The 14,565-nt window shown below is 39.9% G+C and overlaps 1 protein-coding gene across 21 annotated transcripts in view; it reads right to left on the bottom strand.

Annotated features, from left to right (window-relative positions):
• tou (bromodomain adjacent to zinc finger domain 2B toutatis) overlaps nt 1-14,565 on the bottom strand; it is a 193,367-nt gene that overhangs the window by 68,087 nt on the left and 110,715 nt on the right. For 20 of the 21 annotated variants that reach the window (XM_074108679.1, XM_074108678.1, XM_074108682.1 and 17 more), the window contains exons 3-6: nt 13,110-13,198; nt 4,950-5,108; nt 4,385-4,550; nt 456-544 (exon numbers count right to left, since the gene is read on the bottom strand). In XM_074108679.1, the coding sequence (XP_073964780.1) occupies nt 456-544; nt 4,385-4,550; nt 4,950-5,108; nt 13,110-13,194 (499 nt within the window). In that variant the 5' untranslated portion in view covers nt 13,195-13,198. The remainder of the gene's footprint in view (nt 1-455; nt 545-4,384; nt 4,551-4,949; nt 5,109-13,109; nt 13,199-14,565) is intronic. The other variant, XM_074108681.1, reaches the window with a different exon arrangement.

Below are 14,565 nucleotides of genomic sequence, written 5' to 3'. Positions count from 1 at the left end.
TATCGAAGTACTGATACTAATAAAACAATAAATTAAAAAAAAAGTCGACTGCGTTAAAAATACTAAAAAGAAGAAAACAAGACGTGCGTGGACGTAGTGGTCCAGAACTCTGTTAAGTAGCTAACTTGAACTTCAACAGTCGGGAGGGGAGTGTCACTCGCGTCATCAAGACGAATCCAATGACGTATCATTTATCGAAATCGGTTCAGCCGTTGAGTAGTCACGAGAGGACATAGGAATAGACATACATTCATACATACGGGTCAAACACATAACCCTCCTTCTTCGCAGTCGGGTAAAAATGTGGCCGGTCGCCGATCCGACCCGCTCTCTGTGTGCTAACGAACCGCGCGGCTCACGCATTGAAACGACCCGACCCGCACACGCTCTCCGTGTGCGTTGCGCTTTAAAGCACCTAGTGTTAAAGTGGTTAGTGGTACAAGCTGGATACGTGCCCCACTCACTCATACTGGGCTGGGAGTTGCTAGTGGATGGACTCTTCTCCTTCGTCGACGCACTCGAGGACGTACTGCTGCGGCCTGACCTGAAAACAACACATATTTAAGGATTAACAGGTTATAAAGGGCCTACACTAAACCCGGATTCTTAATCCCACGGAAAAAATTTAAACAAAGTTTCGTCATTGTCAAAGTGACATTTCAGGGGATTTCAAGTTATGGGCCCGCTAGAAATCCATACTAATATTATAAATGCGAAAGTAACTCTGTCTGTCTGTCTGTCTGTCTGTCTGTCTGTCTGTTACGCTTTCACGCCTAAACCGCTGAACCGATTTTGATGAAATTTGGTACAGAGATAGAATAGACCTTGGGAAAGAACATAGGCTATCTTTTATTGCGAAAAAGAGGCTTTAAGGGGTTGAAATAGGGGATGATAGTTTATATGGTGGAAGTTCGTCGCTGTCAAAGATAAAACTATGAAACTTGGCATTTAGGCACTTGATAAGAAATAAGTCTATATTTGTTTGAGCTTTTTAGAAAATTCGACCTGTGAGGGGATGAAATAGGGGATGAAAGTTTATGTGGAAGGTCGTCATTATCGAAGATAAATCGATGAATCTTTATTAAACTTGCCATTTCGGCACATGAAAAGAGATAAATAGATATTTGTTCGCACGTTTTTAAAATTCTTCCTGTGAGGGGGTGAAATAGGGGATGAAACTTTATATGGAAGATCGTCATTGTCGAAGATAATTGGACGGTTCTTTATGAAACTTGCCATTTGGGCACGTGCTAAGAGATAAATACATATTTGTTCGCGCGTCTTTAAAAATTCTTCCTGTGAGGGGTGAAATAGGGGATGAAACTTTATATGGAAGATCGTCATTGTCGAAGATAAATCGATGGTTCTTTATGAAACTTGGCATTGGGCTACTTAAAAGAAATAAATAGATATTTGTTCAAGCGTTTTTGAAAATTTTACCTGCGAGGGGATGTTAGCAGAGGGGATGATGCAGTGTTAGCAGAGCCTTCTAAGCTCATAGGCGAAATGTACGCAATGTGGGGTCATTTAAGATGGCGTATTCACATAGACAGTCAGACATGAAAAATTATGATTTTCAGATTTTTCTTATTTATTGTGCAATAAGAGCTACCTTTATGCAAAATTCCAAGTTTCTAGGACAGCCGGAAGTACCCTATAACTTTTTCTGTTAAGGCAATAGGTTTGGAAACACCTTTTTAATGACTGTAGCTTTTGATTGCCTTGACTTAGAGGTTTGATAGACGGACGGACGGATAGCAAAGTAATCCTATAAGGGTTCCATTTTTTCCTTTTTAGGTACGGAACCCTAAAAAACATTTGCTCCGGCGCTTTTCAAATTTCAACCAATTTACTTGAAAATATGGGGATGAAAGTTCTTAAGGAATTCCAAACAAATTACTACATATAAGTATATTTATCGGAAATATGTGTAGCTATGCTTAGTAAAAATGCCGTCTTAATTATAATCCTACCCTCCTAACTTACTATAAAGGACGTAAGGTGTCAAGAGTTCACTATGAAGAATTAGTCCTTTTGTGTTGGCAAAATATTTATGTTTTACCAAAGAACATCGGGTGGATGGATGGATGGAAGAACAAAAAAAAATAGTTTATATTTATAGCAATGTATTAAATTAAAATAGGTTATTTTCGGTTAACCGTAGAAGTTACTATGTACTATTATTGGCAGAATAGGTATCCTAAATAAATTAAATACTTCCCAAATTAATATTCCACGCGGACGAAGTCGCGGGCAAAAGCTAGTATTATATAAAGTTGTGTTGTTGCCATGTTTTTTTCTATTTTCGATAAAAGAGCCGTTTTTACGGGAGACAACTTACAAGTCGTCTTTTGACCGAGAAGTACTCGGACGGGAGTCCATCCTTTCATACAAAAATGAATGAAAAACAACGGAAAACGTAACAATGAACAACTTACCTACAATAAATATGTAACAACAATGTCGACAGTAAAAAAAAATAACAGAACAAGAGTCACTGGAAAACGATTACGAATTCAGTCTCGAATGTTAGTGCATTGAGTGACGTCTCTAAATTCTCGTCTTCGTCTTCGTCTCTAATTTTCATCAGTAAATTTAAATATTTTATCTTGATTAAGAAATACAGTTTTTTAATGGGAAGTCGATTTCTGGCAAATGTGGAAAGAATAAAATATCTTGAATTCTGCAAATGTTTTTTTGATAACGGCAACACCTTTGTTTACATTTTTTCCATGGGATTAAAAATCCGGGAGTAATTGACGCGGTTTGCAGCGGGTGGACGCATTTGAAAAGTAGTATGAGCAGCGTTGGCTGTGCGCGTCGAGTGCATAGGATTGTACCTGCGCCCGCGCCGGCTAGCGTAGGCCCTTAGAAAAAAAATACATTGGAACAAAATGCACAAAACGCAAACTGTACCTACACTACAGTTTATTTAGTTTCACCTGTCCCGTTGTCTGTCTGTAATCAAATTCGACCAACTTCCAGTAGTTGGATTGACTTGAACTATGGTATACTCATAATAATAATAGTCATAAATTCATTTATTTCGGGGAACTTGGCTCATACGCCATACGCACAATTTTGTGGGCAAAGGACGAAACTCTTCAACGGTTAAAGGCATCGACTTGAAATTTGGTAGGTATGCAAATGTAGTTTGGGTGACAATACAAGTACAGTCAGAAAAAAAGCTTGAGTTAAAAATGAAATCTTTACCAAAAACTCATTTATAAACTAAGTTCAAAATCAAAACTTTTATTCTGTGTAACTTTTCTCAAACATGACATGAAATATTGACGTTGTGTTACAAATAATAGGCTGAGAAGTATCGCGCTGCAGGCGCTGTGACTCGCCTGCCTGCGCGCGGTCACTTTAGCGGCCTGCAAAGAGTTTTCATACAACTTTGCAGGCCGCTGGCCGGCAATGCGTCCGTGTTTTGTTTCAACGCGCGCTCAGCGACACGGCGCACGCCCACACCCAGCACCACCGCCCGCAGCCGCCCGCCGCCCGCCAGCGCGACACGCGCGCACGCAACGGGGCGACCAGACTAGCGCCTTGTTTTTTTTTTTTTATTTTATTTCATGTCATGTTTGACAATAGTAGATTATTGTCGTGGCCTGGAAGTAGGCAATTGCTGGCTGAGTATGAGTATTAAACGGACGAGCTTGCGAGTCCGTTTTACTAATACGAAGCCAGCAATTGCTATTCCAGCCGAGACTAATATAAAGCTTTTCTCAAAAATGGTGAATAATTCTGAAATAGAATAAACTTTTTCTCAAAATATATTGTAAAATTTAATTTTATTTCAATATTTTTCTTATGCTTTCCCGCCTTTTTTCATTAAAAATAAACTGCAGGAGTATTTTTCACCGAAAACACCACAAGCTATTTCAGACCCAATAGAAAAAGTCCGGAGTTCCAACAAAATATCTGATACCGGCCATTAGACTTGGCTGTATACGACTTGTGCCAACATTTCCATGGCCTTTTTAACTTTAAAAAAAAATGTGACTGATTGCAGGCGCGCTAATTCATTATTGTCGAGCTAGCGCGCCTGCAATCGTTTTAACTTTTTAATTTTTCGCTGACCATAAACTATGCACTTCACCTTCTGATATGTAAACAATAATGTCAACTTTTACGGTCATTTTTGAGAAAAAGCATTATACAAGCCTCGGCCGGAACGTGGGGTTGCCGGCCTCGCATCCCTATCCGGCCTCGCTATGCTCGGCCGTCTATATCTGCTTGGCCGGCAACCCCCTACTTCCCGGCCTCTACAGTAATGTACTATTTTATGTCACTTTTTTACACCAGTGCTTTCAAAAAGACCATCATTACAAAGAAGAATGCGCCGCAAGAAACTCGGTAGAGAGTCAGTTCGACCAACCTTTCCGTCCTTGCCGTCTGTTTCCCCTTCCCCGGCTTAGCCGAGAGCGCCGACAGCGCCGAGTAGGGGTCGGCGAGCGGCCCCCCAAAGTTCAGCCCCGAGGCCTGTAGCCGCGCCAGGTAATCCTGCGCGGCGAGGTGGGACGCCATCGACCACCATGCTGCACCTGCAACATTAAAAACTTAACGTTTGTGGAGAATCAGCGTGAAACCCAGTTCACATCTGTCGTGTTGTGTCGTGATGCTCTCTGTTTCTCTCTCTCTCTGTATGCTTGTGATGCGACACAACACAAGCCGTCACAACACACTGGATCAACGCAAACGTATAAAATGTATGAAACCGATACCGTTCTCCGTTTCACGACACAACACGACAGATAAATGTGAACCGGGCTTTACCCAGCGAGCTATGGAGTGAGTGCAGTGAATGCAGCGGCATGGAGCCCGGCTGGGCGTATCCGGCGAGCGCGGCGGGCTGCGCGGGAAGATGGACGGGTCATCCGGTCGGTTAAAGCAGCGGGTTCACTGTGGAGTGGATGCAGGGTGCGGATGATGATGATACTCACTGGCGGCGGGATGCAGCGGCATGGAGCCCGGCTGGCCGTGTCCGGCGAGCGCGGCGGGCTGCGCGGGGTACCGCGAGCCGAACCCGAACAGCGCCGCCTGCGCCTGGGCCTGCGCCTGCGCCTGCGCCGCGCCGCCCGCGCCGTCGCGCCCCCAGTACGCTGGAAACAGACGACCACCTGTTAAGCCGGTGCAGACGAGTGTAATGTAACAAGAATTCTGTGTGAGACGCTACTACCAGCATTAGGCTGGAAACAGTGCTCGACCGACGGTACGTCCTGACTGTCAGCGCTGACAGTCGGTTGCGAAAATTCATTCAGTGCTACGCTGACGGCGAACTGCGACGCGTGTGTACAGTTCACAGGTCGGCCGCTCCGTCAGCGAAGCACTGAACGCATCCATACAATCTCATAGCTCGTCGGTCGACGGCTCGACCGACCGTACGCGCGTACCAAATCTCGCGCGTACCGTCAGCGTAGCTGTGTGCGCATTCATAGACTTGCATAGATATAGCTATCGGTCGAGCACTGTTTCCAGCCTGACATTGTCATGTTAACCTCGCGACGGCGCTCCTCGTGAGCCATCGGCTGTCGGTTTTAAAGCCGGCTCCAGACGAGTGTACCGTGTAATGTAAGATTATCAGAACAGTTTGTCCAACTGTACAAGTTTTAGGGTTCCGGAGCTAAAATGGCAAAAACGGAACCCTTATAGTTTCGCCATGTCTGTCTGTCTGTCTGTCCATCCGCGGCTTTGCTCAAGGACTATCAATGTTAGAAAGCTGTCATTTTGCACGGATATATATGTAAACTATGGGGACAAAACGGTACAATTAAGTTTTTTTTTTTTTAATTTTTTAGGGTACCTCCCATAGACGTAAAGTGGAGGTGATTTTTTTTTTCTCATCCAACCCTATAGTGTGGGGTATCGTTGTATAGGTCTTTTAAAACCATTAGGGGTTTGCTGAGACGATTTTTCGATTTAGTGATTTGTTTGCGAAATATTCAACTGTAGTGTTATTTTTTTATTAAAATCGAGCGTCACCCCCCCCCACCCCTCTAAAATCTCAACCGGTGGGTGGAATAATTTGAATTCAGGATTGTAGTAAATATATCAAACTTTCAAAGGAAAACTAAAACGGCTAAGTTTTCTTGAGAACTATTAGTAGTTTAAGAGTAAATAGCAGCCTAAGGTATAAAATAACTTGGAAGACTCCGTATAAAATACGAAATCCTTAGAAAAATATTGCTTAACTTTTTCCCCAGAAACCCAGAACAGTGACTACTTTCACAGGCACTTTATGCACTGCTCTAACCGGTCGGTACAGTCATCACCATTAATATCTGCCACAGCGGAGCGTATCTGACACGTCCTTCCGGCCCTACAAATAGAGTCGTATCAGATACTTATGCACGCTTGTTGTGTCAGATATTGGTGCTGGTGACTGTACTACAGCTTATCTTTTTGTAGTACTAATAAATATTTAACAGCGCGAAACGCGACCAAGTAAATAAGTATTATCTTGGCAACAGCCTTGATTGGTTATTGGCCTTATTAATAAAAACCTGACACTCAATACAATATGAGGACACGGCAGTGTTCGATCAACCTAACCTAACCAAGTTAGACTTGTTGAAAAAGTTAACTAAGACTTGACAAACTTGACTTTGACTTTGTCATTTCAAAGTTCAATATCTCAAAAACGGCTTAACCGATTTTTATCAAACATGCTAAAAACCATCGCAAGGAAACTCGCCTTGACGTAAAAAAACCGCATTGAAATCGATCCATCTGTTTGAGAGCTACGTTGCGACAGACAGACATTGGCGTTAAACTTTATAACACCCCTTTTTTGCGTCGGGAGTTGAAAATTCTTTCAAAACTGAACTTGCTGGATTAACTTATCAACTCTTTGGTAACTAGAGTTACCCCCCAGCGATCTTATTTTGTTATATAAACAGAGTTCAACTCAAAATTCTAAACAAGTGAGTGAATAGGCTACTTTTTATCCCGGGAACTTTCAACAGTAGCAGAAATATCTAAAAAGAAGTTTCTGTTCAAAATTTCATTTTAATAAAACGCTTTTTTTGTTGACTGTACTTGCGTTACCATTCAACTTACATATGTATACCAAATTTAAATTTGACCTAACAACAAACAGGTAGGTATATAAAATTTGTAATACCTTCGGGTATCATTCAAATATTCCCAAAAATAATAAGGTAAACGCCCGAGTGCTCGACACGCCAATGCCCAATAGACGACACCTCAGATCATACAATGACATAAGATTAAAGATGCCAACTATTGGTACGGTGACCAGCACTCGTACGTTTACCTTATAATATACTTTGTTCACTAAACTAAAACTAGATTAAAATGAAATAAACTAGAACTACAGTTATTCTAAAAATGCCCCCACCGGCAAGGTACCGAAGACACTGGCAGCATTTCCTCGCTAGATTGTAAGGCTGATGCGTTGAGCGTGGAAGTTGCCAGCTCTTCGGTCTCCTCTCTCCAAAAATGTACAATCATTTAGATATTCTTAGATCTGCACTTCAAGTATGACAGAACGTAATTTTATCAAAACACATCACCGTACTGCCAATGTTAAATATACGTCATTCAATAATCAACTTTAAACTATAAGAAAAAAGATCTATTTCAACGCGCAACTCATCAATAAATTTGACTTTTATAACTGGAGCAACACGTGAACATGGATATTAATCTTTGTCACGTAGGTATAGAGTTCAAGATTAAGTGTGCGTCCATGCAGTCGTCTAATTCAGGAAATGTGCTAAGTGATACGAAAAAAAAACATAACCGAGGCAACGGCTAATCTGCAATACAAGGAGTACGATTAAATCTAATTGGAGAAGGCAGTTTACTGCGGCTTTCCATGAGGTTGACATAGTTTTTGGTATCCTTTGAGCCTCGTTCAAATATTAGAAAAAAAGAGAGGGCTTGTGATTACTAATAAATAAAATAAAAAATTAGCTTGATGCCGCTTCGCTTGCGTTGGAAGAACGAAACCAGTTCGCTAGCTTTCCATCCCGTGGGACTTTAAAAAAAATTTAGTGCACCTCTGTGATTCTCAAACAATATTTGTCTGGTTACAAGTACAGGCGTGGAATGAAAAAGTTGACCACCTTAAGGTCTGTCTATAACCCCCGACGCAAAAAGAGGGGTGTTATAAGTTTGACCGCTATGTGTGTCTGTGCGTCTGTCTGTGGCACCGTAGCTCTTAAACGGGTGGACCGATGTGAATGCGGTTTTTTTATTTGAAATCAGGTTTTCTAGCGATGGTTCTTAAACATGTTTAATCGAAATCGGTTTAGCTGTTTTTGAGATATTGAACTTTAAAGTGAAAAAGTCGGGGTTTTCAAACTTCTTGTTGTTTAGGTTATTTGCTCAGTATAAGTTATCAGTAGGTATCTGCTTTATGGACCGAGTATGACATATTCCGTCATAATGTATCTGTTACAGAGTTCGAAAAGGTAACATGTGATCAACCTTTTCATTCCGCCACTGCACCGGTGGTTTAGGCTGTGTGTTGTCTGTCATGTCAGTCAGGCAGCCAGTCATGTTACTATTGTACAGGGCTGGTATCGGAGAAGCAAGGTGAAACTATACTTGGTTGGATAGGTAGGTATTTAACTAAGGGGCTGTTTCACCATCCATTGATTAGTGTTAACTGGCGGTTAGGTGTGATGCCGTCTCTATTTGTTTTGTTCGAATAGACGGAGACGGCATCACATTTAAGCGTCAGTTAACACTAATCAATATGGATGGTGAAACAGCCCCTTAATGTAAACAAAACAACTGAAATTTCCCCATTTAACTAGCTAAACATAGATAAATAAAATGATTAAAATCCTTGAATGTAGCAAATCGGGGGCTGTGTGACCCGACATTGGATTTTTTATTATTATTTTATTCTCATAGATTTTGGTACGTAGTTACAAATACTCTTATGATGATATGATTGATTAAAATTCCAAATTTTTGTGTTTTCTGTACTGCTTACTGTTTTGGTGTGCAAAAAAGAGTTATTGTATTGTATTGATATGATATGGTGGATTGTTTTGTTGTATTTATACCTACTATCTACCGTGTGCGCTTTGGTATTAAAAATGTAAGCTTATGTGACGAAATAATAAAAAATACAACCGAATTGATAATCCTTTTTTTAAGTCGGTTAAAATTTTTAATTAATAGAAATTGAAACTAATGTAGTTCATTGGTATATTTTACATCAACTCAATTCATGCACTGAACAACCATTTCTCACTTCACTACAATATTTGAACATCTTGCGTAACACTTGAGCATATTGACAAAGATCGGCGCTCGCGCATGTTTGTAAACAACCTTTATCTGCCGACGTGCTTGGGCAGCGAGCATCAAAGTGTTTTGTAAAACGACGGAAAACTGGGTTAATATCACAGTTAGTGGATTTCTGTGATCACTTTACCATCAGGTGATTCAGGTGATCTATGCCAGTTTTATTTCGTGTTAAAAGGTATAAAAAGTGAAGTAGGGAGCGGATATTGGCTACTCTGCTAATGTTAAATAGTTTTTTATTTCCCATCCTTATGCATTTCCCATATATAATTCCGTTTCCTAGTTTGGCTAAATGCGCCAAGAGCCTGAGGTTTACAAAAAAATAGTTTTTTTTTTTCATAATTTAAGTTCACCTTTTTACCTGTTGTATTGTATTGTATGTAAACCATCTTCTTTGTACCATGTTTGAGCGAATAAATTACTGATTACTGAAGGTATTCTCCTGATAATAGCTTAGAAAGCTTCCGGTATTTAAATTTAAATGCCAGTATGCAAAAGCTAACTAGTTCAGTCGGTGCCCTAACATAAGTATCCACTTTCCTATGCAACTAGTATGAAAAAGTGGATACATAAGTTAGGGAACCGACCGTACACAACACACCACATCTTTAATTCGACATGCCGCATCCAACGGATTCGCACATTAACGGGCGCAATGTTAAATTTATGGATGAGTCAGTCCGTCCGCTTTCAAATATTACCTGCCTATCGCCTTCTGCGAGCGTTGTTCTAAAACATTATAGCTGCTATTGACCTGACTGCACTACCAGTTGCGTGACGCTGCAACAACTTCGATTCCCACCGGGACTCACCGGGTTGCCTGGGGGGCTACTACGAAATTCGAAGTTCGTATCGTACCGTCCCTTTCATTCTCGTATTAAATATTTGCGTCAGCGGGACGGCAACAAGTTCGAATTTTGCACTTGGTAGTATATGGCCTGAATTTTCTAAGCGGCGTATGGGGCAGCCGCGAATTATGTGCGGCTATTTTTCGTACTTCATTGGTGAAATGTGAGATTAAGCCTCAACTGTGGCCAAAACAAGCACGAGACGAGCGAGCGAAGCGAGCGTGCCGCGGGAGCGGCCGACGAGTGCCAAAGTTAAATTTCGTATCAGTAATCGACTATTGTACCCTTCGTTATTAAAGACATTTCATTTTCATATTTAGAATTTCGACCTTAGAATCGTTCGAAATTTCAATTTTCGATATTTTATCCGTCGACATTAGGATTTTCGAAATTTTAGCATTCGATAATTGTACCGTTCGATAATTTATACTTTCGACATTTTGAATTTCGACCTTATGATCGTCCGACATTCTGATTTTCGATATTTTGGTCGTCGATGTTTTAACTATCGATATTTAAATGTTAGATATTCAAATACGTGACCGTGTAAAGCCCAGACCAGAATTAACTGTGATCGTTTAACCGAAGCTTTACTCGTACAGGCTAAAGATGATTTATCATGACATGACATGACATGAGTTTTTTTTGTGTTTAATCACTTTTCATCTAAAAATCCTAAACTAACAAGAATCCAAGAGGCCTATAAAACAGATTTTAGAATTTCAAATACGAATTAAGACGATTGCAACACTGATAAGTTATCACATACTTATAACTATTCGTTGCAACTCACCATCCGTTCAGAGCAAAAGGGACTTAGCTCAGTAGACATAAGGCTGTTAAGGAGCGCAGATGTATGTTGCGTTGAACATCGCGAGGGCAGTGACCCCCAGTCGAGTTACGAGTGGTGTTTGGCGGTCAAATAAATGTGTTTTAAAAAGGTCCTTCGCTAAAGGTTACAGGAATTTACGACTTCTGTATTCACTGAATAAGTATTATACCACAATATTATAAATGCGAAAGTTTGCAAGTCTGTTTGTTATCTCTTCACGTCTAAATCGCTGAAACGATTTAGATATTTGTTATACTGATATTTTGAGTCCCGGGGAAGGACATAGGATAGTTTTTATCCCGGAACATTGTATAGTTCCCGCGGGATAACGATAAAAGAATTCTGCGCGGACGCAGTCGCGGGCAACAGCTAGTTTAACAATAAATTATAGCAAAATATATTGAGCGGCACAAAACTTGGCTCACTCTACATAAAACTACCTATTACTGCATACATTTGAGGGCCAGATTTTTTGCCGCTAAGTATATTTTTAGTTGCATAGAGCGAGCTCGAGGTATTAAAAAGTTGGCGAGTGCATAGCTGGCCACACACGACTTTGTATGGATGGATGTTAGTTACTACTTCATGCAAAAACTATGAACGGATTTGCATGAAATTTGGCATGTATACAGGTAATATCGTGAGAGTAGCGGGAAACCGGTGGATGCAAGTGGCAAATTGTCGTTCATTGTGGCGTTCTAGGGGAGGCCTTTGTCCAGCAGTGGACGTCTTCGGGCTGATGATGATGATGATGATGATGACAGGTAATATATACCGTGGATTAACATATAAGCTACTTTTTATCCCGAAATAATTTATGGTTCCTGTGGGATCAAAAAAAGGTTAAAGCCACATACCAGCAGGTTTTGCAGGTGGTAGGACCTTGTGCCAAGATCTAGCGAGCAAGATCAGTGCTTGCACTGTTGTGTTTCGGCGTGGAGAGTAAGAGAGCCGGTGAAATTACTGGCACTTGAGGTATCCCATCTTAGGCCTCTAGGTTGGCAACGCATCTGCAATACCCCTGGTGTTGCAGATGTTTATGGGCGGTGGTGATCTCTTACCATCAGGAGACCCACTTGCTCGTTTGCCATCCAGTCGAATAAAAAAAAAACCAATTCTGCGCGAGCGAAGCCGCGGGCAAAGCTAGTTACACATAAAACAACTGTGTGTTTCATGATCTCGACTTTTATCCGGATCTTTTGGGAATATCGAAACCACAACAATATTATATTGCGGCTCGTGAACTGTAATCTCTTTACAATTTGTACTAGAGTAACAATTGACGACACGCAAATAAAGTGGCATTAAAACAATTTTATTTTGCGGCTCCCAGACTATTGTACTGTACTATTTGCTTGGTAACAAATAGTTGACCAGGCGCAATATAATGTTATTGTGGTTTCTAATTCTAAATTAAATTAAGTATAAGTAAGTGTTACTCCAGATCTCCAGCTATCTAGATACCAAATTTTATCTAAATCCGTCTAGCAACTTTAGCGTGAAAGAGTAACGAACATACACACATACTCGCAAACCTTCGCATTTATAATATTAGAAGGAAGTTTTATTAATTAACAAAGCCTGTATAATATAAAACAAAATAAAGGTAACTAAAACTACATACAAACTAAAATTATAAATAAAAAAGTTGCCCAAAATCACTGCCAGGTGGAAGGAAGTAGAATTAATATAACTGCACTGTATATTTTTATTGTATTATATATATACTAGTCGAAAGAAAATAAGAGCCACTTATGTAAATTTCAATGGTAATGTGAAATCAAAAATAAGTTTGTTGTTATCAGAAAACATCTAATTGAATGAAAAGTATTTGAATTGTGTTATGTTGTATTAGTATAAGCCATTTTTAGACAGGGAATGTTACGAAATTAGTATTTATTTTAGTTTTTTTTTGTGGCAATATTTTTTTTTCTTTCTTTCTTTTCTTTTCTTTTTATTAGTATTTTCGTTTCACCAATGAACCTCCGCGACCCCTACTTTATTTTTCAGATCTAGACTATTTTATTCGCGTTAAGTGTGGATTACAATGGTCTTAGTCTAAGGTCTTAAGTTAGTACTTTTGGGTAGTATGTATACATGTGTTGTATTTCTCTAATTGCTTAAAACATATAAATTACCTCCGAAGAGGCCAGCGGCGTCCAGCAGCCCGTCGGGTGGCGGCTTGCCTGCCGCCTCGCCGCCGTCCCCATTCTCCTTCTCCATACTCCTGAAACCACGGATAATATGTACATTAATACATAGTTCTTTAGTGCTTAGACGATCGCTCGGGTTAAGACTCGAAAACAAGTATTTTTCTGGAGATAAGACTATATCTAGAGACCTAGACTCTCTCGATTCCGAAAACCCCAACATATTAGTTTGGGTGTTAAATAACAATTGTAAATATTTTTAGGTGGGGCATTCCGTACGTGTACAGTCAAGGACATAAATATATATATGTACGTTACCAAGACATCAAAAATATCTATACACCTTTATACGACTAACCATAACTTCGATGTATAGGTACATATATTTGACGCTATGGCTGCATATTTAGGCCTTTTACTGTAACGCAAACTGAAAAAGAAAATTCAGCAAAAAAAAAATCAACGTTTAACAATTTAAGGTCTCTAAAATTATTTTTAATTAAGTAAATGTATTCGGAAATAATCGCTTTCTTTAAGAGTAGGATCTCCCCTTCCCTAACTTTTTTTTACAGCAACGGAACCACTGAGCATGCTCCGACATGCTCTTGGCTGGTTTTTTATCCAATATATAGCCTAAGTGCTGACTGGACATCCATCACGGCAACGTAACAAAAGATCGCGTGCTTCAGACACAACAATGCAGTTTATTTGCATTAGCCAATTTATGAAACGATTTCTGTCGGACATTTCTCGGCATTGCAGAAGTGTTGAGCGTTTCTCTGTGAACTAATATTGTCTGTTAGTTCTTCAAGCTTAAGGCTGCGTTTCCAGCAAAGATGAGCGAGAATTCTTGAGTGTTTTTCATGAGAGAAAGAGAGAGAGAAATGCTTCATTTAACTCGCCTCGCTTCGCTCAGCTGTTTCCACCAGCCTTAACGGAGAAATTAATGATTTACGACTTACTAGTTCGGAACAGCACGTATGTATTAAGTTCTGATGTAGATACATAATAAAATGATATTTTATTTTTTGAATTAATTTCATCTAATCAAATAATTAATATGGGGCCATTCAAGTATTAGGTACGTAAGCACCGAAGGACCAAAGACCCCCCCCCCCCCACGTCTTTGCTTTGCTTATTTTTAATGACATGGAGCCGGGGGGGTCTAGATGGTGCTTACGTCACAATATATTTCTTTTGGTTTTTGGATTCTTTTTGTATTTTTTATTTCAACTCCAAATTTGTTAATTTTACGGGTATCCCGTGAAAACCATATCGAAAATATTTTTTTTAATTTATTTGTATTTTCGATATGGTTTTCACGGGATACCCGTAAAATTAACAAATTTGGAGTTGAAATAAAAAATACAAAAAGACTCCAAAAACCAATCATAATTTGATTGCTTAGTAGCGACATCTCTTGTGTGGGTGAGCGTTTAGTTCC

Source organism: Choristoneura fumiferana, chromosome 27 (assembly GCF_025370935.1).
Source record: "Choristoneura fumiferana chromosome 27, NRCan_CFum_1, whole genome shotgun sequence".
NCBI classification, from domain to species: Eukaryota; Metazoa; Arthropoda; class Insecta; order Lepidoptera; family Tortricidae; genus Choristoneura; species Choristoneura fumiferana.
The sequence above is the reverse complement of the archived record's forward strand: the minus strand, read 5'-3'. Positions and strand labels throughout refer to the sequence as shown.